A 24109-nucleotide genomic window follows, 5' to 3' on the forward strand; every position below is an offset into this window, starting at 1 on the left:
TATATATATATATATATATATATATATATATAGTAAGCTCTGAAAGTATGACAAGTCGCAAAAATACTAAACGTTTCGTAACGGAATACATATTCCAGTATAAGTTAAATTCTTTGTTCAGAAATTATATTTACAATAGGATGTATTGTTTATTTATGTAACTCAGATAATGCATCAAGTAAGTTGGCTTGTGAAACAAAATCTTGTCTTGCAATTTGAGCCTTCTGCTTAGCTAATTCCAATAAATTTTCTAGATCAGCACCGCTGAAATTTCAAGAAAGAAGAAATGTGTTGTTGAAGCAAAAGAGGATATTTTTTATCTTGAAAAAGAAATCTTGCAAGGATATACTCTAATTCATTATTTCCCTTAATACATCAATATTGAAAATGTTGAACTGATGTTTGTGGTGCGAACCTAATACTGGAACACAAACAAGCAAAAAATGTTGGCTGTACGTTAGTCTGCTCGTTTCGTCGCTATCGCCCCTGAATGCCCTGGTACGGCCGAGAGTGGGGAGAGTCCGCTCTCCCTCTCGAAATACTCTCACACGGCCGCGCGTATACAGCCTCTGCCAGGGAAGTCCTACTCATTGCCTTCTTGTGGCGGGGGTGTTGTTTACGAAAATGAGAGGACGAAAAGCGAATGTCCGGCGCTTTAACCGGATCACAAACCAATGGTGCACATGGGCTCCAGTATCCTGCGGGAGCGAATGGCGTATGAACCAATCGTTGGTCACCGGCTACCATGGGATGGCATCTCCTTACGATGCTCCACTGCCTTGTGGGTTAGACCTTTAGGTCGAAGGCTCGGGGTGTGGTCCCCTAAGATAACCACCTGCTTCGGTTTGGGCACCCGGGCAGTATCACAGCCCATACACAAATGATGAACTCTCTATGTCTATGGAAATTACTTTTCTCGCTTCGAAAAACAATAAATTGATTCAAATTATTATCATTACAATTATTGTCAATATTAATACTATTATTATTATTACTATTATTGTCATTATTATTATTATTACTATTATTATTATTATTATTATTTTCCACATTATTCACCCTCTTTTATACTTATACAGCGGCTCGTCTTTGGTGGAAATTCGACTGTATCTAAACGTTCTGGAGTCACTGTCCGGTTGAAAATTGTATGTTACCACCGAATACGAGGACTGAAGCAGTTTTTCTGAAACCACGTGCATCATTCAAACTGGCTGCCTTCAACGTTCGCACATTTATGCAGGTCTGACGACAGATAGGGCTGGCTATGTCTTTGGAAAGTCTTAATATTGATGTTTGTTGTCTATCCGAGACCCGTATTCAAGACTCTGGTGAAGTACTACAAATTCGATCTCCATCTGTCGCTTCGAAAAGCTTGTTTTACGTGCGCTTATCCGGGGAACCTGTGGCATCTTCGTCTAGTCTTGCTGGCGTTGGTGTCGCACTAAGCGCTAGAGCTGAGGCAGCACTAGTCGATTGGATCCCCATTAACAGTCGGTTATGTGCTGTTAGATTAGAAAGTTCCATCAAAGTGAGAAGAAATCGGCGTGAGAAACGATGTCTTTTCGTCATCTCCGCCTATGCCCCGACAGATTGCAGCCCAGATGCAATCAAGGATGAGTTTCACCACCAGTTATCTGTTCTTCTCCAGAAAGTGCGTTCGACAGATATTGTGGTACTAGCCGGAGACTTGAATGCTCAGGTCGGGTGTCTAGGCACAGAAGAGGGTCGTTTAGGTGGCCGATGGGGACTCGTTGGTTGCAGGTCAGATAACGGGGACCGTCTACTGCAACTGTGCACAGACCACAATCTGTTTCTGTCTAGCACTAACTTTCGGCACAGTCATCGCCGATGTGCCACCTGGCGTCCTCCCTCTGCATCGCAAGCCTGGACTCAGATTGATCACATCGCGATCAGCTACCGCTGGCGTGGTTGTGTACAAGACTGCCGCTCCTTTTGGAGTACCTATCTGGACTCTGACCATGCCTTGGTCTGCGCCAATCTTACCTTACTTTTCAGTGGACAACGAAGTGACCGCCATCAACGGATTGATGTTAGCAAGTTGGTTGCAACTTCTGTTGCAAGTAAGTATCGAACCGAGCTAGCCTCTAGGCTAGCTACCACTCCACCGAAAAGTATAGATGAGCATTGGTTGCAATTGCATGACGCCATGAAAATGGCGGGTACAGTCACTTGTGGGTTCGCGGAACGTCCCGCTTATAAGCACTGGGTTTCTTCTGGTTCCTTACAACTCATTGAAGCCCGTCAGTCTACTCCGGCTGACCGTGAGTTTGAACATAAACGAAGGATGTTACGTAAGGACCGAGAAGCCTGGTGGTCGAAGCGTGCTAATGAGCTGGAAGCAGCAGCTGCATCTGGTAATTACCGGAAGCTCTTCCAACTCATCCGAGCCACTAGCAGCAAAAAGTCTGGTGTGAGTGAAACAATCTGCGAGTATGATGGGATGCCAATCACTAACATCCATCGACGTCTTGGACGATGGGCAGAATTCTTCGAAGGGCAGTTCAACTGGCCTGCTGCTCCGGCAACATCGGTCAGACTGTCCTGCCCTCCATGGCCGGTGACGACTGATCCACCAAACGAGGAGGAAGTCCGCAAGGAACTCCAACTCTTGAAGCGTTACAAATCACCTGGCCCAGATGACTTACCTCCGGCTCTTTTTAAAGATGGTGGTGACTTTCTGACTAAGGAACTGTGTTGTTTACAAAGGTTTGGGAGTTAGAGAGTGTTCCAACGTCATGGAATGAGTCGATAGTTGTCCCTATCTTTAAAAAGGGTTCACGTCGTTCCTGTAACAACTATCGGGGGATAAGTCTACTTCCGATTGCGTCCAGGCTATTGGCTTCCTTCATACTTCGTAGGTTGTTCAAAACCCGTGAAAGACTGACTCGCGAGGAACAGGCTGGGTTTCGTTCTGGTAGAGGATGTATTGATCATATCTTCACCCTCCAACAAATTTCAGAACACCGTCATATGTATCAGAGGCCAACAATCGTAGTGTTTCTTGACATCAGGGCTGCCTTCGATTCGTTGGATAGGACTGTTCTCTGGGATTGTCTATTGAAGAAGGGTGTACCTGAGAAATTTATTAACATCCTAAAAGCCCTATATACAAACACCTCAGGCAGAGTGAGGGCATACAACCACCTTTCTCCATTGTTCTATTCGAGCAGTGGGGTTAGGCAGGGTTGCCCAATCTCACCATTCCTCTTTAACTTTGCCATCGACGACATTCTGGAAACAGCTCTGATGGATGTAAGTAATGGTGGTGTGGATCTGTTGCCTGGAGAAAGACTTCTCGACCTTGAGTATGCGGACGATATTGTATTACTGTGAGATAATGCCCAAGGCATGCAATCCGCACTTAATCAGTTGGCAATCAGTGTCCGTAGGTATGGTATGTGCTTTGCACCTTCGAAGTGCAAAGTACTTCTACAAGACTCGCAGGATTCTAATCCTGTACTCACCCTGGATGGTGAGCAGATAGAAGTAGTCGAGAAGTTCGTGTATCTGGGTAGCTGCATAAGTGCTGGCGGGGGTGTGAGTGATGAGATCAATGCACGTATAGTGAAAGCCAGAGCGGCTTATGCCAATCTGGGCCACCTTTGGCGCCTTCGTGATGTTAGTCTGGCTGTAAAAGGTCGGATCTACAACGCGTCGGTGAGAGCAGTTTTGCTCTATGCTTGTGAAACCTGGTCTCTCCGAGTTGAGGTTGTTAGACGACTCTCTGTGTTCGATCATCGTTGTCTCCGAAGGATTGCTGACATTCAGTGGCAACACCATGTTAGTAATGCAGAGGTTCGGCATCGTGTGTTCGGGCACAGAGATGATAATTCAATTGGTGTCACCATCTTGAAACACCGACTTCGGTGGTTGGACATGTTCTACGAATGTCGTCCCAGAGAATTCCACGTCGTGCATTATTTGCCGACTCTGGGACTGGTTGGAAGTAGCGGAGAGGTGGTCAGTGTATGAAATGGTGTCGTGGTATGAAAGAAAGCTGTAAAGGACTGGCTTGTGTTGGTCCTTCACGACTCCCTGGTTGGGGTCCGAGAGATGGTGCTACACAGTGGCTAGAGACGTTATCAGATATGGCTCAGAATAGAAGCCAGTGGCGATCCTGCTGTAACCTTCTTTTACTTTCTTCATAAAAAGTGGTTCTGTCTCCCTTACCTGAAAGATTTCTTCCGATTGTACCTTTGCGTTCCCTCATTACTACCACACTACCTTACACCAATCTCTTCGTTATTGTTTTCTTTGTTTTTCTATTTCTCTTCGAATTCTCATTGTTTTGTGTGGCGCATATATATTGGCGCTCTCTTGTACCAATATTTATGTGTTCAAATAAATAAATTCGTCGCTATTGATATGCTGTCCGAACTGAGGTTGATTAAATATAATACGAATGAAGTGACTGACAATCTAGTGTCGAAGTATGCGTTGTTGTAAAATAAATCTGAAGCACGATTTTTGTAACGACCACATGAGTAAATTATCAAAATAATCTTGCATTGTTACACAAGATACTAAGAAAACCTATGCATTTTTCTCCGTTGTTATGCTGCATAGATCGTATAAGTCAAATGACAGGATCTTAGGGTAATAGATTAGTGTAAGCCTTTCTTATGTAACTGATCTTATTGATGTAAGTAAACTAACAGTGTGGACTTATCAATTACATATAAACAAATACAATGACGAACAATTTTTTAGTAAAAGGAAACGATAATCCGTTTAAACTCATTAGGAACACATCGAAAATGTCTAGATAGTTGGAAATTTGGTGTAAATTGTATTGACTGTAACCCTTTTTCACGTGAGCTTTGAAATTGGAAAGTGGTAGTAAATAATAGACATTCTGGACTTATAAACACAACATAACTATTCGCTAGAATAGACTACGTTAGATTACTTTAAAACGGATAAAATTGGAAAACATCTCGTAAAAATTAGATTATTTTCATGAAATTTAAATACCTCATTCTCTCAGTGCGTGAATCATTTGCAATGAGTTCAAGTGACAGCATACCATTCTCAATACGAGGAGTAGTTGCAGACCGAGTACAAGCTGATAAAACAGAGAGACGTTCTTTCACATTAGACGGTGGGTTGATCATCAAATGTAAGCCCAGACGTCCAGGACGAAGTATGGCAGGATCAATCATATCTTTGCGATTAGTAGCACCAACAACAAAAACGCGACCTGATCTATGTTTGTCAATACCATCCAATTCAATCAGAAGCTGATTAACCAAACTAACTCGACTGCCTAAGTGAAGATAGAATATCAGGATAAGCAATAAGAATGAAATCATAATTTCAAAAAGGAAGGTTCCAGTGAAATCTATTGAGAATAACTTTTAAAATGTAATCAGTTTACACGTCACAAATCAATGACACAGTTTCATGCTCTATCACAAAATCTTTATCTGTAATTGATAACATGGTACGAAATTTCGTTGTTTCTAATTGGTTATTGAGTTCATTTGAAATCATTTACAACCAATCTCCAGAGTTATTATAAACTACAACGAAACTAAAAACAATCTCCCAGCTTGTGAACTATTGAAAAACACAAACAAAAATAAAAAAGCATCAAAATATTAACCAGAAATTAAGCAAGAACATCTACATTGATCACTGACTAAGTTTTGTCTTATTTAGAGGATTATTAGAGATTTTAGTATTGGATCCTTCTATTTATTCAAACACAAGGAGGCACCAAATATATTTGCGTCATTTCATTTGTGCGAGGGCTGAAATGCTGCCTGAGCGCCTAAACCGAAACAGGATTGGATCCTTTGGATTGAATTGTCGGATTCTGAAGCTTTAGTCAACAGTCTTAACATCATCAACACATACTATAGAGCAGAGTCAGTTTTTAGAATTTCTTGATTGGTAATTAAAAGCTTGTTTTGTGAACACAGGATTTAGTTGGTTGTTGGTCATAATTGTGCTTTCACTGTTCCCATGTATTTATTTTATTCACCTTTTTCTCTGACCTGACCTTTAGGCTCTTAGTTGTTTATAATTCTCGAAGTACGTAATTGTGTTGTCTAGAAAGACTGTGAAAGCTCCGTCACTACTATCTAAATCAAAAAAGGTGAAATACTCCAAAAATCCTTCTTCCTGAGTTAGAAACCTTTATCATCTCAAAATAAATGATTAAAATTTGATACATTTGCACAAATTCAATCCATATCAAATAAAACATTTGAATACCGGTTTAAAATAGTTTGTGATTATTAGAAAAACAATATCTTTATACAACTTGAGTGGTTGTTATACCAAAGTTCAGTAACCCTAGAGCTTTTTCCGATTTGCTTGAAGGTCGGCAAATTAACGAAAGTCTTTAGATAGAAATATATAACAATCTGAAAAGTCGGTAATCGTTTATACATTATACTTGATATGAAACCTAAGTTTTATTTAAATTTATTATCTAGACAGAATGAAGTACAGAATAATTAGAAACCATTTGATTTCAAGATAATATTATTCCGATTAGATCCCTTGATTACTGAAAGTTAGTTTTTTCATTAACTCGTAAAGTCAAATCAGTCTAATGAAATTATATTCTATAGCCAAATAGAGAATATGAAATATACTACAACCAGGAAATATTTGAAAGTAATTTGTTACAACTTTACACCTTCACACTTATGTCAAGTACTTTGAACTTGGTAAAAATATGAAAAATCAACTTCACTATCTCACCGAAGTTTTGAGCGAATGAAGAACGAATGAACAGTAGACGAAGGATAGTTCAATCATTTATTTGATTTGCTTTTCATTTCACATTTTCATAGATTATCAAATCATATTGATGATAATAATCAAACTTTAAAACTATTATATAGATCGAATAACTATTTTGTCATTTGATTTTTTCGCTTATGTTTACGATGTATCTTATGTGTTTTCGTTACTCAATGTACCCGCAGTTTGCTGGTCCTGATCGAAATGTAACAGTTAATAAGGAAGTTTCGAAATATATTGAAAGTGTTTATTATCAAGGTAATAAAATTACTTTCATTTATATTTAATACTAGACGTACCAAGTCAAAAAACTTATGAACAAGCAAGGAACAAACCGCCAACACTCAGGATTTATACTAAAGCTAAACAAAATTGTGTTTAAAATTTTTTCCAATAATTCGGTCGCAAATACATGGATGATGAAATTGAAGCATAACCGAAGCCTATACAAGTGATTGTTAGTATGTGTTAACAGCTCATCCAAAATGACAAAAATTGAGCTGCAATGAAATTGACGGAACTTTCTAGGGAATAGACGAGAGTGATGAACACTATCATTCGTCTTTCAACTAGCGTGCTGTAGCTCAGTGATTTAAGCATTTAACTGATCCGAATGTCACTCTATCAACTTTGTGTTTCCAAGTTAGTAGTAGCAAAAAGTGCATAAAATGAGTAAATATGTATTTGTTCATTGCCATATTATTAATTATTTTACTAAGACTGTTATGATAGTGAAAAATCTAGATGTTCCTAGTCTTGGACAATTGTTGATTTAAAACTCGAATGTTTAAATGACTAAATTACACAACGTCAAGCTCAGGATTCATAAGCGAAGAAAGAAATACTTCGTATTTATTCGATAAAACTTCGGGCGAAACCTCATAATTCAAATTTACTTGGAAAGATTGGGGAAACATGTACTGTTATAATAAAAAAACGTCTACCAGAAAGTGAATATTCAGTTACCTGTAGATTCATCACTATCGCGTCTTGGACAGATTGCATCTATTTCATCGAAGAAAATCAGACATGGTTGACAAGCACGTGCTCTTTCAAAGATTTCTCGAATACGACGTTCGCTTTCACCTTGGAATTTATTAAGGACTTCTGGACCTTTAACCGACAGGAAATTGAGACCAGCTTGATTGGATAGAGCTTTAGCTACGAGTGTTTTCCCACATCCAGGTGGACCCTCAAGTAGTACACCTCCAGAACGTCGATGCAAAACCTGAGCGCGTTCCCAATCGTCGATTAGAAGCTATATACATTCGTAACAGGAACTAGTTACTTATTTGCTAATTAGGTAGTGATATATAAGAGGGATACAGTTAACTTCTATACAATTTTCAGTTATGGGCTAAAGTTAATTAAATGATACGAAAACTTAGAAATTAAAATTTTATGACTATCTAGGGCTAATCTATTGCAGTTTATAAGTATAACCGATTGGAATTATTACCGATGTTTGCCAAGCAGAAAAACTGGCAGTTTAATATCCAAGGCTTGTAACTGACCCAATTTGTGCTGAAAATGAAGCTCTTCATGTCATAAACAAATAAAACCTGTACGATCGACTTCAGTTATTTCTTACTTCATTCATTTATATTCTACAAATGCGACGATTCGGTGTAATTTACTAGATTTTTGTAGCTTTTTCAAACAATCAAGACGACCAATTCGAGATATAACCAATATGACATAAGGTTAAAACTTTTAAAAACTTAGATATAACATCAATTTTCTCACCATAAAGCGATTGTACAATTGTTGTCTAGTTGTTTCGAGACCACCGACATCAGCCCAAGTCACATCTGGAATAGTTACAAATTCAGCAGTATTTTTAACTGCTGGAATGACAACAACCAACGCTTTGTCAACAATTTCTCTTGTTACGATTAAAGGATATGTGACTGGTTCCTAAAAAGAAGGCAAACGAATTGAAGTTCTGTACAAAATACAACTTGTCTGAAAAATTCGGATTTATAATTCGACTTTTTTCCATGGGAATTATTTATCAAAAACAGGATACACTATTAGCAGCTAGAGTATCACAAGTCTAGCTAACCTGAAAATCTTGTTGAAAATAGAATGGTACTTATGTTAATAAATGACTAGCTTATTAACATAACCGTGTTACAAATGCTTAGGTCAAAAGATGTACAAACTACTCAAATATTTTTACAGCCAAACAATATTCTCTTTGAATTCCAATTACCACAGAAAGCAAACACAATAATAGCCTATGGATTAAAAGCAAACACAGGTCAAAAAATAATTACTTAAGTATTCTACGGATGCTATTCTTATCGTACTCAGTAATATTGTAGTGAACGGAGAATTGAAGGCGGGAAACCACTTTATTGTTTTATGGAAAATCATACACTAAATACATCATTTGCATATCGTTCTTCAGTTGCCTTTTACATACTCCACCATTCTTCTAATCCCGTTGTTATTCCGATTGCACTATTTTCGTTGCTCTTCTCTTTGTTTTAATTCTCTGCTGGTGAAAATTCCAATTCCTGCTACATACTACTTATGTCTGTCCGTATAAGTAGTGCAGACCGCACTATAAGGTGCACTAAGAAACCTAGTTCAAAGTAGTTGGATTACTAACAGGAATCAGAAACTTGTTTAGATGCACACAAAATCTTATAACTAATAATACGAAAAACAAACATGAATTCAGGCACCAGATATTCTAAAATGAACAATAATCTCATGCTATTAAGAACATCTTCAGCAGAAGTCAGTTCGTATGTAAGACCATTTCGAATACCTTATATTTGCAAACTCCTGTTGCATCCTTGACATCTATGCAATTTGTGTTGTAAAATGTATAAAAAGTATTTCAATTTTGAGTACCTCATAAATAAGGGAAGAATTTCTGTATGTCTGCTTGGTGAAACAAAACGAAACTAGTCCCATTATAGATCATTGGTTCTGAATAAATTGTAGAAAGTGTATTAAAAATAAGTTCGGGCGTAGAGTTATGACACCTGGTCAACGTAAAAAAAATGATATCCAGTTACTTAGGACCAAGTATCTCAGTAAATTAACGATACCAAATACTTTATAGACAAATGTTATGTTATGTATCTAGCAAACTATATTTTATGAACAGACGTCAGAAGTGACACAGAGAGTTAATACATTATCTCCTAACGCGGTATGAGCATACACTTAAGATGAACTGTAAATTTACCAAAGGTTGTATAAGAGTAATAGCGAATAGTATTAATACGCAGTAAACCGAGGGTTGTTGTTGTTGACTAACTACAGAAAACCACAGCTACAAAAAATCTAAGAGCTACCTTTCCATAGAAACAACCCAATTAAAACAAATGATATACATGAGGAAACATACCGAAACAGAGTTATCAGCGACACGCGACTCAATGGAGAAATTAACATGCACCTTTTGATCATTCTTAACACACTCCATACTGTTAGTATCAAGATTATTCAAGTTGTCATCAACATCATCATCATCATCGTTAACATCATTAAGTTTACTTGTTAAACAAGCCATTTTTAAATGGGCTACCAGACGAATTAAATCTCCGATTTCATAACCAGGTGTTCGACGGGCTAATTCAAGACATGTTAAGTTTTCACTGAGTTGTAGTTGATTGGAATTAGAACTTACTGGTTTCGGTGAAATAATAAAATCAGTATCATCTAACAAGTACTGCTGCAACAATCTAATATGACAGAAGCAAAAGTAGACAATATATTATGAATGGATTGAAACCAAAACGATGATGAGAAAACAGTGCCAGCCGACACTGGCCTCTAATTGTCTTGGTACAGACCGAAAGTGAGAAGAGCTCGATCTGCTACTGGGAATGCTTGCGTACGATCATGCATTTGTAAGCTCTACTAAGTGCTTCCACGCGATGAGAGTATTATTTACGAAATTGAAAGGACAAAAAAGAATGGCGCTGGTGAATACAGAGGGTATACTCAAGTGAGTTGGAAAATCCTGATTCTAAACTAGTAATTTTCATAGGCCCCAAAACTCAGAGGGAACGAATTGCGTGTGAATCTATTCCTGGTCATCAACTACCATACGATAGCATCTCATGATATTGTTCCACTACATATTGAATTAGACATTTGAAGAAGAGTCATGAGACATGGCTTCCTAAGGGAGCTAGCTGTTTTGGTTTAGGCTTCCATGCAGCAATCTAACGCACAAGCAATATTTAGTGTGGCGCGTATTACTTTTTAACTCCACCTGTGGCTCCTTTAGGGCTACTGCCGGTCTCAAGCCAACACAAAGGAGCAGGGTTGAGTGTGGGGTCTGCAACCCTATCCCGTAGAAGAAAATCTTGCTAACAAAACGCCAACCAGAATGAACGAATTAAACTATTTAAACTCTGCCCTTCAAGTTGGAGGAAGAATTATGACGCCTCAGGATTCGGAAGCCACAGGGCCGATGCCCATTCTAACAACCACAGCAACAAGTTTAATAGGTAAATGGAACGTCCGGACAATGTGGGAGACTGGGAGGACCAGTCAAATAGCAACGGGAATGAGGAGATACAAATCGGATTTCGGAAGTGCCGAAAGATTGGAAAGAAGGATATCCTATCGCGATAACAAAAAAAGGGATCTGAGCAAATTTGAAAACTACGGAGTCATCACAATACTGTCAGTATCAAGGAAGAGTTTTAAATGGAGTATTGCTGAACCGGATGAAGGATTCGGTAGACGCCAAACTTGGAGATCAACATGCTGGATTCCTTAAGGATCGATCGTGTACAGACTAAATTGTGACACTATGGATCATTGCTGAACAATCAATTGAATGGAACGAGAATGTGTCTGTATGAATGCGTAAATATTGTTTCTGTGGCATATAGAAAACTGTTCTAGAGGACCGGGACTTAGTTATAATATAACACATAAACTCTTTCTTCACAAATTAAGGGAGATACACCAATGAGTGATTGAATGATATAATGTGTAATGTTAGCTTTCGATTTAGACATTATTCTATCAAATGAAACAGTTACCGGAACGTGACTGACTTCCTTTTATCAAACTTAAAAATCATAGCATAAGCTGATGAATATCACTAGTAAAGTGATTGAACAATACGGCAAACTAAAACAAATGCACACAGTAAGATGATAGACATTTGGCAGGGGTATAATATAGATATTTCTCAAGGTGATCAAACAGTGGCGGAGTGAAAAATAGACCCAAGCAAACAGCAATTAACTGAGAAACCACTTTCATTCAACAATTTTATTTCTATGAAATTTTAAGAGGTGTTTTCGTGAGGACCTCTGAACAGGTTGTGCAGCGCTGCGCCCAGTCCATCTATGGAAATCTAGGAAGTCCCACAGACAAAAAGCATGAAGTTATTACTATTAGATAATGTGTAGCACTTAACAAGGCACCAGTTTGAGGATGATGATAGTGAACACATTTTACTAAGCAAGAGATGTTTAAGATGCGACATAACCATCAGTTGAAAAGGTTACGTTATCTGTAGAGTTAGATAATTTTGTCGACTAAACAACTAGCAAGCTTAATTTTAAACCGGTAAATTTACCTCAAACGATGAGCCTCATTTAACATTCCAAATGTCAACTTCTGTGTAAACAAATCTAATATACTTTGAGGTAGGCTGGCAAGAAGAGATCGAGTTTCCCCAATAAGTACAACACCTGAGTTGACCATATCTGAAATCATTAAAAATGTCACACATGCATTAAATCCAAGGCAAAATAGATTCCTGTATAATATCATGTAATATATGAAAACAATGACAACAACAAGTAATGTAAAGTGACAACGATATAGCGAGTTGTGTGTGGCTTTGAAAAAGTGAAACAAATATCATATGATGGCAAAAATTGACATTAAACGTGGTTTTGAACCAAGTAGTTGACAGTCTAGCCTCGAAAATACCACACCATAAGACTACATGAATTATAGATCGGTGGTAATGTCACGCGTTTATGAATAACCCAAATAACAGTGTTATTTCATTGTTTACATGACAATTAGGCTTCGAACTGTCAAGAAGCTATTTTCTCCGGACACTACTTTACTCGACAAGTCTCTAAATCAAAACATGGTTGAACAGGAACGTAATTATATTCCAAGTAACAAGGTAGAATAGGAGTAAAGGCCATCTCTAAAATCACTTCAATGATCTCTTTCCATTTTGATCTTCTCGGAGCATTTTTAAGTAATACCAACTAAGCGTTTGATTTGGCTATCGATTCACAAATAGAATGTAGGTGTTCGGATACAAATGATTCCGTTCCGTTGATAAAATTCTGCGAAGGTAGTAGACGTAAACCATGTCTTATTATCGCTGACAACTAACTACGGAACCCCGAAACCACTGAAAGGTTAATGTAGTTTTCCGACTGCGTAGATGGCAGTCGGTTGTTCCATGAGAAGAATTTCTGACCACTTGCTGTGTGCATCAAGTAGCAAAAAGTAAGTTTGTCCATGGAGTGGACCAGAGAAGTCTAAGTGCTTACGCTGCCACGGTGACTGTAGTGTTGGCCATGATTGCAGATCTATATTCTGCAGTGCTTTTGTTGTTAATGTCCATCCGTTACATGAACGTGAAAGCTACTACAGTTGGGTGTCTAAGTGAGGCCAATATACAAAACTTTGTTCTACGCTCTTATGAGATTTATTCCAGGGTGTCCTGCATGCAGTTGTTCAAGCACTGTTGGTTGCAGATTCCTTGGGACTATAACACGTTTTTCAAATGGAACTCAATGATGATTGACGTAGTCTGCGCCTTTGAGGTTCCATGGAGCTGATCTTCGAGGGCCATCCTTTTAGGTGGAACTTTTTAACTTGTAGCACTGGGTCACGAAGAGATTTTTCCCTGACTTTATCAGATGACACGAGTGTTTCGAATGGTATTTGATACTACACACTTTACTTCTGAATCTACATCTATGAAAGCAATGATCATGTCCTTTGGTTTAGGTTGTTGAACGCCAATGAACTGCGAGAGGACATCGGACTGACCGATGATATTTGTCTCGACGGTAGCTGCTAACTTGACGTGGTGCTCAGGCTAGCCAATTGTGACGACTCAACCGAGTTAGATTGGCCAGAACACATGTTCCTTCAAGTCGTACCATGCAAAATAGGTCAGTTGGAGAACGTTAATACTAAACTCAGCAACTTGAGGCCCGAGGGCGAAGTCGTACCGATGACTGTAGAGAGGTGTGACAACAGTAAGGTGTTTCTCCTAAACAACCAGCATCTGCAGCGATGCTGCCTTCTCACAACAGAAAGGGTCAACCCTAAAAATATTACACCTCACCTTACTCCACGTATTTCCGTCTGCGGCGGTAGGGCTTTTTGAAGTGTGGAGTCAAAATCTTTTCATGAAAAGGCTGTGCGCGGTCCCAAGCAGTTGTCCCTTGGGTCCTGTAGTCACGCTCCCAGGTCTCTAAGACCACAACCAATCCAACTTCTTTTTAGGTCCCCCAAGAACACATCCTTCTGCGGCGTTGGCAATCGGGAAGAGAAATTCTCATTTATATCTCTATCAGCATTTGAGATCATCTGGTTGACGATCGAATTCATCACTCACCTCTAAATCATTCTTCCACCTCCACAACTAATTCTTCTCATCTATCTTTATTACAACCCGCAACCAATGCTAGTGATTTGGGTTCGCGAAATGTTATTTCTGGTCTCCAGTAACTCCACTCTAAACATGTTGGAGCTATTCATGTTCGAACCTTGTGTCAGATAAGACAGCAGACCTTTTTAGCTAGGAATCTAGAATCTCGAGCCATTTATGTATGCTGAGTTTCCGAAACGCGCGTACAAGATCGAGGTATGGTCATTCAATTAACTTCACCTCGTCAATATAAAGAACCGACACGATTTACCCTTCGCGTATCGAAGACCCCACTGCTACTCCTCGCTGACGTAGGTACAACATGAAATCTTGAGGCAGAACAGTCCCTGTTAGACTGGATTCCAATAGACAGATGCTTGTTTGCTGTTCGACGAAACGAGACAGTACAGTAGGGACACACTCCGTTGCCTATTCCTTGTCCTTCCTTGCCTAAGCTCCCACCAAACGCAACTCAGATGAAGTTAAAGATGGATTTTATACGAAGCTATCCAAAATCATGCCTTTCAGTTTTATCCAAGTCTACTACCTGCTGATATTACATTTCATTTTATTTGTTATTTTATCAGTCATATAACAAAAAATCTGAGAGTAAGTCAGTCAGTAAGCTACAACGTAAGACCAGGCACATATATGCATCGGTCCAAGTTGCCATACCTCATTAACACAACAAGATGAACACGAAATTCATAAAAGTAGTTAATTCAGAAGTGGTAATATATAAAAGAATGATTGCATATAAGGATATAGTACAGCAAGAAAGAATTAGTTCGTAGAAAGAAAGATATGGAGCGACTTTATTCTCTAAGTTTACGGGAAGACAGAGTGTATACACGGACGCCATTGTGATCGATTCTGAACCATGAGTCTCCAACCATCGGTTACGATAGTCACGCGGACCCCAACCAAGTAGTCTGCATCTACCAACGTGACTCAGACTAGGAGTTAGTGACTTCAAGCACTGATGCCCTAACTTTCTTCCAACCATCCCGAACACGGTTAGCATTGCACATCGTGGTAATCGGTGTTCAGGCATACGTAACACGTGGCCCAACCATCTCAGTCGATGAAGATTAACAACCTCATCAACTGATTTACCATCGTTCCCTAATACCATGCATCTAACCTCACTATTACTTACCCGATGATCCCAGCAGACGCCAGCAATATTTCTAAGGCATCTGTGGTCAAATACTAATAGCTTACGAGTATCTTCTACTCTTAATGGCCATGTTTCGCTACCGTAAAGTAAAACAGAACGGATTGTCGCGCAGTATACTCGTCCTTTTATTGATAGACGGATATCTCGCCTTCGACATAGGTGACGTAAGTTGGCAAAAGCCAAACGAGCTTTTCGAATCCGTGCTGAGATTTCGTCCGATACCAGCCCAATAGGGCTGATCAGACTTCCAAGATAAGTGAAGTTGTCAACGCGTTCGACTACTTCACTCCCTATCCTTAGTTCAGGTGTTGACGCAGACCAGTCCTGAAGCAACAACTTGCATTTAGAGGGAGAGAAGTGCATTCCAAACATTCTGGCATTGTTGCTTAGTGCCACCATTAGACTGCATTTTATCAGCGTCTTCACCAAACAGGACTGTGTCATCTGCGTATTCTAAGTCGATAAGTGGACCTCCTGGATGGAGATCAATACCCGAGAATTCAGTCGACGAGAATGTTATTTTCATCAGTAGGTCTATGATGAAGTTCAACAAAAATTGAGATAGTGGACAGCCTTGACGGACACCACTTGAGGTTGAAAAATCAAATGACAACTTTCCATAAGCTCTGACTCCACTGGTAGTGTTCGAGTAAAGAGCCTTCACAAGGTTTATGTACTTCTGGGGTACGCCTTTCAATGACAGACACTGCCACAGAATCTCGCGGTCTACAGAGTCAAATGCTGCTTTTAAGTCAAGAAAGACCACCATTGTCGGACGCCGATAAGTATGCCTGTGTTCTAGAACCTGACGAATGGTGAATATGTGGTCGATGCAGCCACGACCAGGTCTGAAGCCAGCTTAATTCTCTCGTGTTTGTAGTTCACGAGTCTTAGTTAGGCGTCTGGTAATTATCGAGGCTAGTATTTTAGATACTATATTTGTTAAACTAACCCCTCTATGGTTGTCACAGGACCCGACAGTTGTTGCTACCTTGATGTGGTGGTCGGGCTTGCCTATCGTGATGAAGCAACCGAGCTATACTTGCTGGAATAACCGTTCCTCAAGGTCCTACCATATTAGACAGGTCGGTTGAAGAGCGGTAAGACTAAAAGCAACAAACCCAAGGTTCGAAGGTGAAGTCGTACTGTTGCCTGTACAGAGGTGTGACAGCAGTAAGATGTTTCCTTCAGACAACCAGCATGAAAGCGATGCTGCCTTCCCGCAAGGAGGGGTGGGGTTGGGAAATGTCGACCCTAAAAATGCCCACCTCTCCTTATCTCACGGATATCCGTCTCCGATGGTAAGGTCTCAACAAGTACAGAGCTAACACGAAGATTACCCACAAAAAGGTCGTGTGTGACCGACCTCAAGCAGTTGTCTCTTGGGCATTGCGGTCACGCTCCCAGGTCATTAAGACCACTTTTAATTCAATTCCGTTTTCAGGTACCTCCGGAAGAACCCCACCGCGGTGTGGGCAACCGGGAATTGATAACCGCCCTCATACCTCTAACAGCACTCAAGACCAGCGTATTCATAATCTGTCTACCAGATAAAGGAAGAGTTTGCTGTGCAGCAGTCTGTTCTATTTATGGGTGTGGAACATGGTCATTAAGAATGGGCGATTTTCGGAGATTCTTCGAAGCATTACTCATGTATTTTGGGACCAACTAGTACGCAATCCCTGTGTTAGCAAAAGGGTTCTAAGTAAAGATGGCAAATCGATTGGCGAGGTAGTAGATCTCTATCGATTGAGATGGTTAAGATTTGTTACGTATGCCCAACCACAGTCTAACTCGACGGGCAATGTTTTCTGGGGCAAGAGTAGGCTGGAAGAAAGTTAGGTACAGTCAAACCAGAACATGGCATCAGTTCATGAAGTCACTGACAATTATATTAGGCCATATTAATAGGTACAGACTGCCTGGTTGGGATCCGCGTGATCATCGTTACCAACAGTTTTAATGAAATGGATCAAAATCGTTTGCAATGGCACAGGTGCATTCATACTTTGTCTTCTCCAAATCCTGAGATTTTAAATCCTTAGAATTCTTTTTTGTTTTTATTTCGTTAACTTATATTTTGTTTCCGAGTCGCATCTTCGATACCCAATCTTTTCTATTATTGGTAATACTGTTGATAACTCTACTACTCTGGAATTCGGCCTGATAACTTCATCTTTCTATAACAATGGGTATGGCAACTTAAACTGGTGTATATACGTACAGGTTCTACGTTGTGTCTGACTGACTGACTGGTATTTGTTAACTGATACTTGATGTTAAAGTCATAGCTCAGGAGCATTTTCGACCCGTGCAGTAATCTGCTAGTCGTATAGACAAGAATTCCTTTCTTAGAAACAAAAGTTGAAATTAAAGGTTTTTGATCCGTCAGTACAGTAAACTTACGGCCGCAGAGCGTTTTGTGGAATCTGTTAATAGCGGATATGACTGTAAGGGCTTCCTTCTCAATTTGGCTGTAGTTCCACTCGGCTGTGGTGAATGATCTAGCAGCATGAGTAATTGTTTTATCTGATTTGTCTGAAAACACGTGAGGTATCACTACCCCAACTCCACGACTAGAAGTATCAGATGCAACAGCAATTTCCAAGCTGAGGTTGATGTGTGTTTCTTCATGTAGTTGGGGTCAATACCCCATCACTCGGTTATAAACTTGATGCAGTCGATTTGATAGTTCACTGTCAGTTGAACCCATATCAATGTCACCTAGATAAGCTGCTGTTCCAGGTATACCTGTTTACATCGACCACATATTCACCATTCGTCAGGTTCTAGAACACAGGCATACTTATCGGCGTCCGACAATGGTGGTCTTTCTTGACTTAAAAGCAGCATTTGACTCTGTAGACCGCGAGATTCTGTGGCAGTGTCTGTCATTGAAAGGCGTACCCCAGAAGTACATAAACCTTGTGAAGGCTCTTTACTCGAACACTACCAGTGGAGTCAGAGCTTATGGAAAGTTGTCATTTGATTTTTCAACCTCAAGTGGTGTCCGTCAAGGCTGTCCACTATCTCAATTTTTGTTGAACTTCATCATAGACCTACTGATGAAAATAACATTCTCGTCGACTGAATTCTCGGGTATTGATCTCCATCCAGGAGGTCCACTTATCGACTTAGAATACGCAGATGACACAGTCCTGTTTGGTGAAGACGCTGATAAAATGCAGTCTAATGGTGGCACTAAGCAACAATGCCAGAATGTTTGGAATGCACTTCTCTCCCTCTAAATGCAAGTTGTTGCTTCAGGACTGGTCTGCGTCAACACCTGAACTAAGGATAGGGAGTGAAGTAGTCGAACGCGTTGACAACTTCACTTATCTTGGAAGTCTGATCAGCCCTATTGGGCTGGTATCGGACGAAATCTCAGCACGGATTCGAAAAGCTCGTTTGGCTTTTGCCAACTTACGTCACCTATGTCGAAGGCGAGATATCCGTCTATCAATAAAAGGACGAGTATACTGCGCGACAATCCGTTCTGTTTTACTTTACGGTAGCGAAACATGGCCATTAAGAGTAGAAGATACTCGTAAGCTATTAGTATTTGACCACAGATGCCTTAGAAATATTGCTGGCGTCTGCTGGGATCATCGGGTAAGTAATAGTGAGGTTAGATGCATGGTATTAGGGAACGATGGTAAATCAGTTGATGAGGTTGTTAATCTTCATCGACTGAGATGGTTGGGCCACGTGTTACGTATGCCTGAACACCGATTACCACGACGTGCAATGCTATCCGGTATTGGAGATGGTTGGAAGAAAGTTAGGGGCGGCCAATCCAAAACGTGGCATCAGTGCTTGAAGACACTAACTTCTAGTCTGAGTCACGTTGGTAGATGCAGACTACTTGGTTGGGGTCCGCGTGACTATCGTAACCAATGGTTGAAGACTCTTGGTGACATGGCTCAGAATCGTTCACAATGGCGTCGGTGTATACACTCCCTATCTTCCCTTAAACTAAGAGATTAAAATCACTTCATATCTTTCTTTCTACGAACCAATTCTTTCTTCTTGTACTATATCTCTATAGGCAATCTTTCTCTTATATATTACCACTTTTGACCTAACCACTGCTGTGAATCCGGTGTCCATCTTGTTGTGCTGATGCGGTATGGCAACCTGGACCGATGCATATATGTGCCTGGTCCTACGTTGTAGCTGACTGATTGACTGACCTGTTTACATTGTATCCATTGTTTGCTGAAAGATGGCAGGTGCGGTCATAATACCAAATTGTAGGCGGGTATATTGAAATAGCCCGCGATGATTGTTGATAATCGAAATCTCTATACAATCATCATTTACTTCTCCTTTCAGACAGGCGTCAGAAGAGTCTATTTTCGAGAAACATGTTTCACCGTTTATGCATAACAAACTGGTCATCAGGAACTGGTAATGAATACTGACACATGTGTATAGCTTGATTGACCTTCATAAGCACTACGACCGCTGCGGTCCATGAATAGTAGTTGACTGGTTGGATTATACCAGCTTGCTGTAAACGTTTAAGTTCCTGATCGACCAGTTCAAGAACAGAATACGGTGCAGGACTTTTCGGGAAAAATTTGGGTTCGGCATCTGGTTTCACAGGTAATTGGACTTTTATTTTGGCGCAGTGATCAGGGCTATTCTGAAGAACAGAAAGAAATTTTCTCCTGAGCTTTTCTAACAACCACTTACCTACCTTTTTGCAAATATTTGGCTGTCCAATGATGGATACAACACGTTGCAGACACTATTAATAGTTATCTTTATACTTAACTACAACCCCAAAAGTGTGGACGTGATGAACCATGTGACAAACAGCTCACATAGATAGGTTTAACGGCAGTGGAAACCTTATATACATGTAACTCATACTATTCAAGGGTCCGTTGGTCATTATGAACAATTAAAGGGCATGAATCAATATAAGGAATAGCACAGTATATTGATACCTTTAAGCAATTGACTTTTTAGAAGGCAGGTGAGACGGAACGTCCCAACAGGGGAGGAATGTTTCTCCATACTTTCAATATCATCCAAATGTAAAATACATGGTGAGGAATTCTAATCGGATTTCAATTAGGGAACTAACTGTACCTTAGCTTGGTTGAATATATCCATCCAAGGACGTATAGATGATGGTACTGTACCAACCGAAACAGTGATGATTTTTAAACCTAGAGTCTGCAATTATTCAAAAAGAAACATTTTGTGATTACTCCACATGCTGCTTCAATCAATGTAGTTTTGCCACAAAATGGGGGACCATTAATCAACAAGGATGGCCAAACCGGTAATCCTATATCGGAAAGTAGGTGGCAAGCGAGAAAGCCTTTTATTTGCCTCTAGAATATTTGTAGAAAAATATAAACCACTTACTCGTAAATCCGCTGGAACTGTGTGTCTGATATCCGATAACGTGGAAGAAACACATCGAGCAGAAATAGATTCAGCTAAATGTAGGAGTCAAATCTATTCATATGTTTACTTGTTGATTCCAAGTTCGTCCTGGAACGTTTACGTGGAAGCTTTCTGTCTAAATCTACTAACATATCTAATTTAGGAAACTCAGATTCGTCAGCTATGATGTGTGAATCTTTTGGAACAGGACTGACCATCGTACGAGTATTCACTAGTCTTAATGCTAAGCAAGATAAAAAAGCATAAACGTATACCTTTGCAAGCATCTTTGCGCCATAACTTCATATTAGATCTATTACAACTTGTTGACTTGTCTCGAATTATGTAGTCTGAAAACTCATCCACAGATGAAGAGTCAACACAAATCTTTACAAACTATAGGACAATAAACCAGGATTTGCCAAAAGATACCTGTTCAGCAAGTGGAATTAGATACGTCCGTTGGATTTGTGGAGAACCATATCCACATCCTGTATCGTTCATAATGTAGGCTCTATATGAACAATAAGAGTTTTAATTCCCCAATACAGAAAACAATGACTTATTGTTTACTCGAAAAGGAACCCAAAATAACAAAAAATGCTCAACAATTGCTAGTGACTTTTTTGCTAAGTAATTTCATCAGAATCCTAGTTAATATTTTGAAACCATGGTGACATAAACCTAACACATCTTAAAAACCAAGGAATATTTCGCTTAAAAATCCTCAATTCGATCAAGAAGCTTCGACATCACGGAAGCCTGACAGGCAAAAACTACAATACATTTTGTTTAATCAGAGGATAAAAATATTTTCATCACCCATATGGACGGTGCTCAGCACGCTAAATGAAACAGTATGAAATTGTGTTCTCTCTAATTCTAGTCTTCTTAATTCTCCATGTTCCTTTTTTCCTCTTTCCAAATTTATTTCACTGGCTTATACTCCTAGAATAACATCTTCAAACCCTAATATTTCCGATTACTATTTGTACTTTTACTACTTATACCACTATGGGATTTGAATCGACAAATGCACCTCTGTGCTAATGTGGTATGGCAACTCTAACTGATGTACGTATGTACGAAGTTACACGTTGTTATATATGTAACTTCTGAATGCACATCGTATATTTAATTTGCGTTTTGCCTGAACAATAATTCCAGGAAGTCGTAAGTTCCACTGTTTTTTTCTTAAATTAAAGCCTACTAACGACGAAGGCTACAATGTATACTCATTGCGAGTAGGACTATATATAGTCAGTTCATTTATAACTGAAACAAAAGATTTAACTGAGAGAATGAACCAATCAATAAAAGTTCACCATTAAAAACTTGTAAGCGGTGCACGGATATTTCGTGGTACTAAGGGACGAAACAACAATCTCCACAACCCTATGTCGATCTGTATAGGGTTGTCAATATTGACGATTTGACTATCAAAATAATTGCTGCGAGCGGTAAAAACAGATTACGATGAAGCAGCAACACAAAAGCATCAATATTTGATACCATGGAGGATATGAATTTACTTAAAGATCTAACTTTACAGAAATTCACCAATCCATTATTCATACTGTACACAGGCATGACAACTAACCTTCAAATCATGCAAGAGTTTGAATTAAACGAAGGTCATTCAGACTCCAAACATCAAACATTGCTATGTAGAAGTTACATTTAATTCTTGCTCATGAGGGATGGAAAAATATCCTTTATGCCACATTACTTTATAAATCGATAGTTCAAATAATTAGCTATTAAAAATTGGAGTGATGAGGGGATAACAATTTGAACAACATTAAACTCCGAAGTTGAAAGATATTAGCTAACAGTTATCAGATATTTTAGTGGCGGATACTTCCCAGCATACTTGTATACCAGTTACTTTGAGGGTCTATTTTACGATTAGACAGTCTGTTTATTCTACTTAGAGTTGTTTTAGAAAGGTCGTTTTCTACGGGATGAGGTTCCAGACGCCATGACAAAATCTCCTTCTTTACTCGGGCTTACAACTGGTAGTAGCCTCAGAAATGCTATAGGCGACTAGACTGCACCAGTGGTCAATTGGGTTGATTATCTGTTATCCCTAAATGCACCAAAATATATGCCACAGATATTTCGGACATTACAACGCTTTTTGCGTGGCAACTTTACAACCACAGATCCCAAACTCAATCAAAACAGAATTCGGTAACGAACGAGCTTAAACATATAACACACATATCATGCTCTCGACAGTTTTACAAGTAGTATCCTTTGTCTCTACCTACCCCCACTTTCAAATAAACTGTCACCACAAACGTCAACGCCTTCTTCTTAAGTTACCTTTAGGGTGATATTCGTATTGAGTCTCTCAACTATTATCAACCGGTTTTCTCGTATCTGCAGAAGATAAGTGATCTGTGGTATCTAGAACTATGTTAAGCCTACATGGTTTTTTATATCATCCGTACAAACCATTTTGTTTATTCATCTGTTGTCACAAACTATATATCTAGACCGATTGACATAGTTGAATAACATGTCTTATTGTTTGAAAATTATTCCAAAATATATTTTTGGACGAGGTGAAGCGGATTTCTTGTGTTTCTGTGTTTTTTAATTTGTCAGTTAGCATGACAGAAACATATATCGTAGACACTTTGTGGCTCACAGAAAGCATATTAGTTTTTTTAATATGAATAACTGTAAAAAATGTAGGTTTCAAGAACTTCTAGAGCGAGTTACTCAAAACACAGTTCATCACAGTAAGTATTCGTATGAAAATGCCGTTGGTATAATTTGTACACTCAGATTGATGGAGAAATTAGAAACAAGGATATGGAAATGACAACTTAAAAATTTGGTGAGTTAGGATCACAGTGAAATAAGAGATGAGATATTTATTTTTCAAACACAGAGATCAGGATTGAACTAATAAGTTGCTAATGTTTATGATGTAGACACACTCTCTTAGAGTCAGTTTGCTTGACGCTATCAAATAGTTAGAGTATTAATTCTAGATGGTATGGCTGATATGAACTGAGCAGGTACCCTGAAGTGAAGCTGTTGAATATCTTCACTTCGCTTTCGGATAACGAAGAAGAGCATTGATCACTTATAAGTTTGGAAACACCGCTCTCATT

General features: G+C 39.3%; 1 protein-coding gene across 2 annotated transcripts; it reads right to left on the reverse strand.

Annotated features, from left to right (window-relative positions):
- Nucleotides 1–37: 37 nt before the first annotated feature.
- On the reverse strand, nucleotides 38–22606 carry PEX6 (peroxisomal assembly protein; the record flags this gene model as incomplete). Of its 2 annotated transcripts, XM_035731485.2 has the most annotated exons (14): nucleotides 22527–22606; nucleotides 21414–21495; nucleotides 21257–21377; nucleotides 21070–21225; nucleotides 20961–21034; nucleotides 20801–20926; nucleotides 20679–20765; nucleotides 20534–20645; nucleotides 12344–12473; nucleotides 10145–10481; nucleotides 8524–8694; nucleotides 7744–8035; nucleotides 4996–5287; nucleotides 150–264 (listed from the first exon to the last, which is right to left on the reverse strand). In XM_035731485.2, exons 2-14 carry the CDS (start codon nucleotides 21483–21485, stop codon nucleotides 150–152), a joined length of 2085 nt encoding a protein of 694 aa, XP_035586920.1. In that variant the 5' UTR covers nucleotides 21486–21495; nucleotides 22527–22606. The 2 variants fall into 2 exon arrangements, with proteins under 2 accessions (XP_051073736.1, XP_035586920.1); XM_051215988.1 differs by having other exon boundaries at nucleotides 38–264; nucleotides 4996–10394; nucleotides 10427–12473; nucleotides 21414–22606.
- Between the last annotated feature and the right edge of the window lie 1503 nt (nucleotides 22607–24109).

The sequence above is a fragment of the Schistosoma haematobium genome, chromosome 1, assembly GCF_000699445.3.
Source record: "Schistosoma haematobium chromosome 1, whole genome shotgun sequence".
In the NCBI taxonomy this organism is placed as follows: domain Eukaryota; kingdom Metazoa; phylum Platyhelminthes; class Trematoda; order Strigeidida; family Schistosomatidae; genus Schistosoma; species Schistosoma haematobium.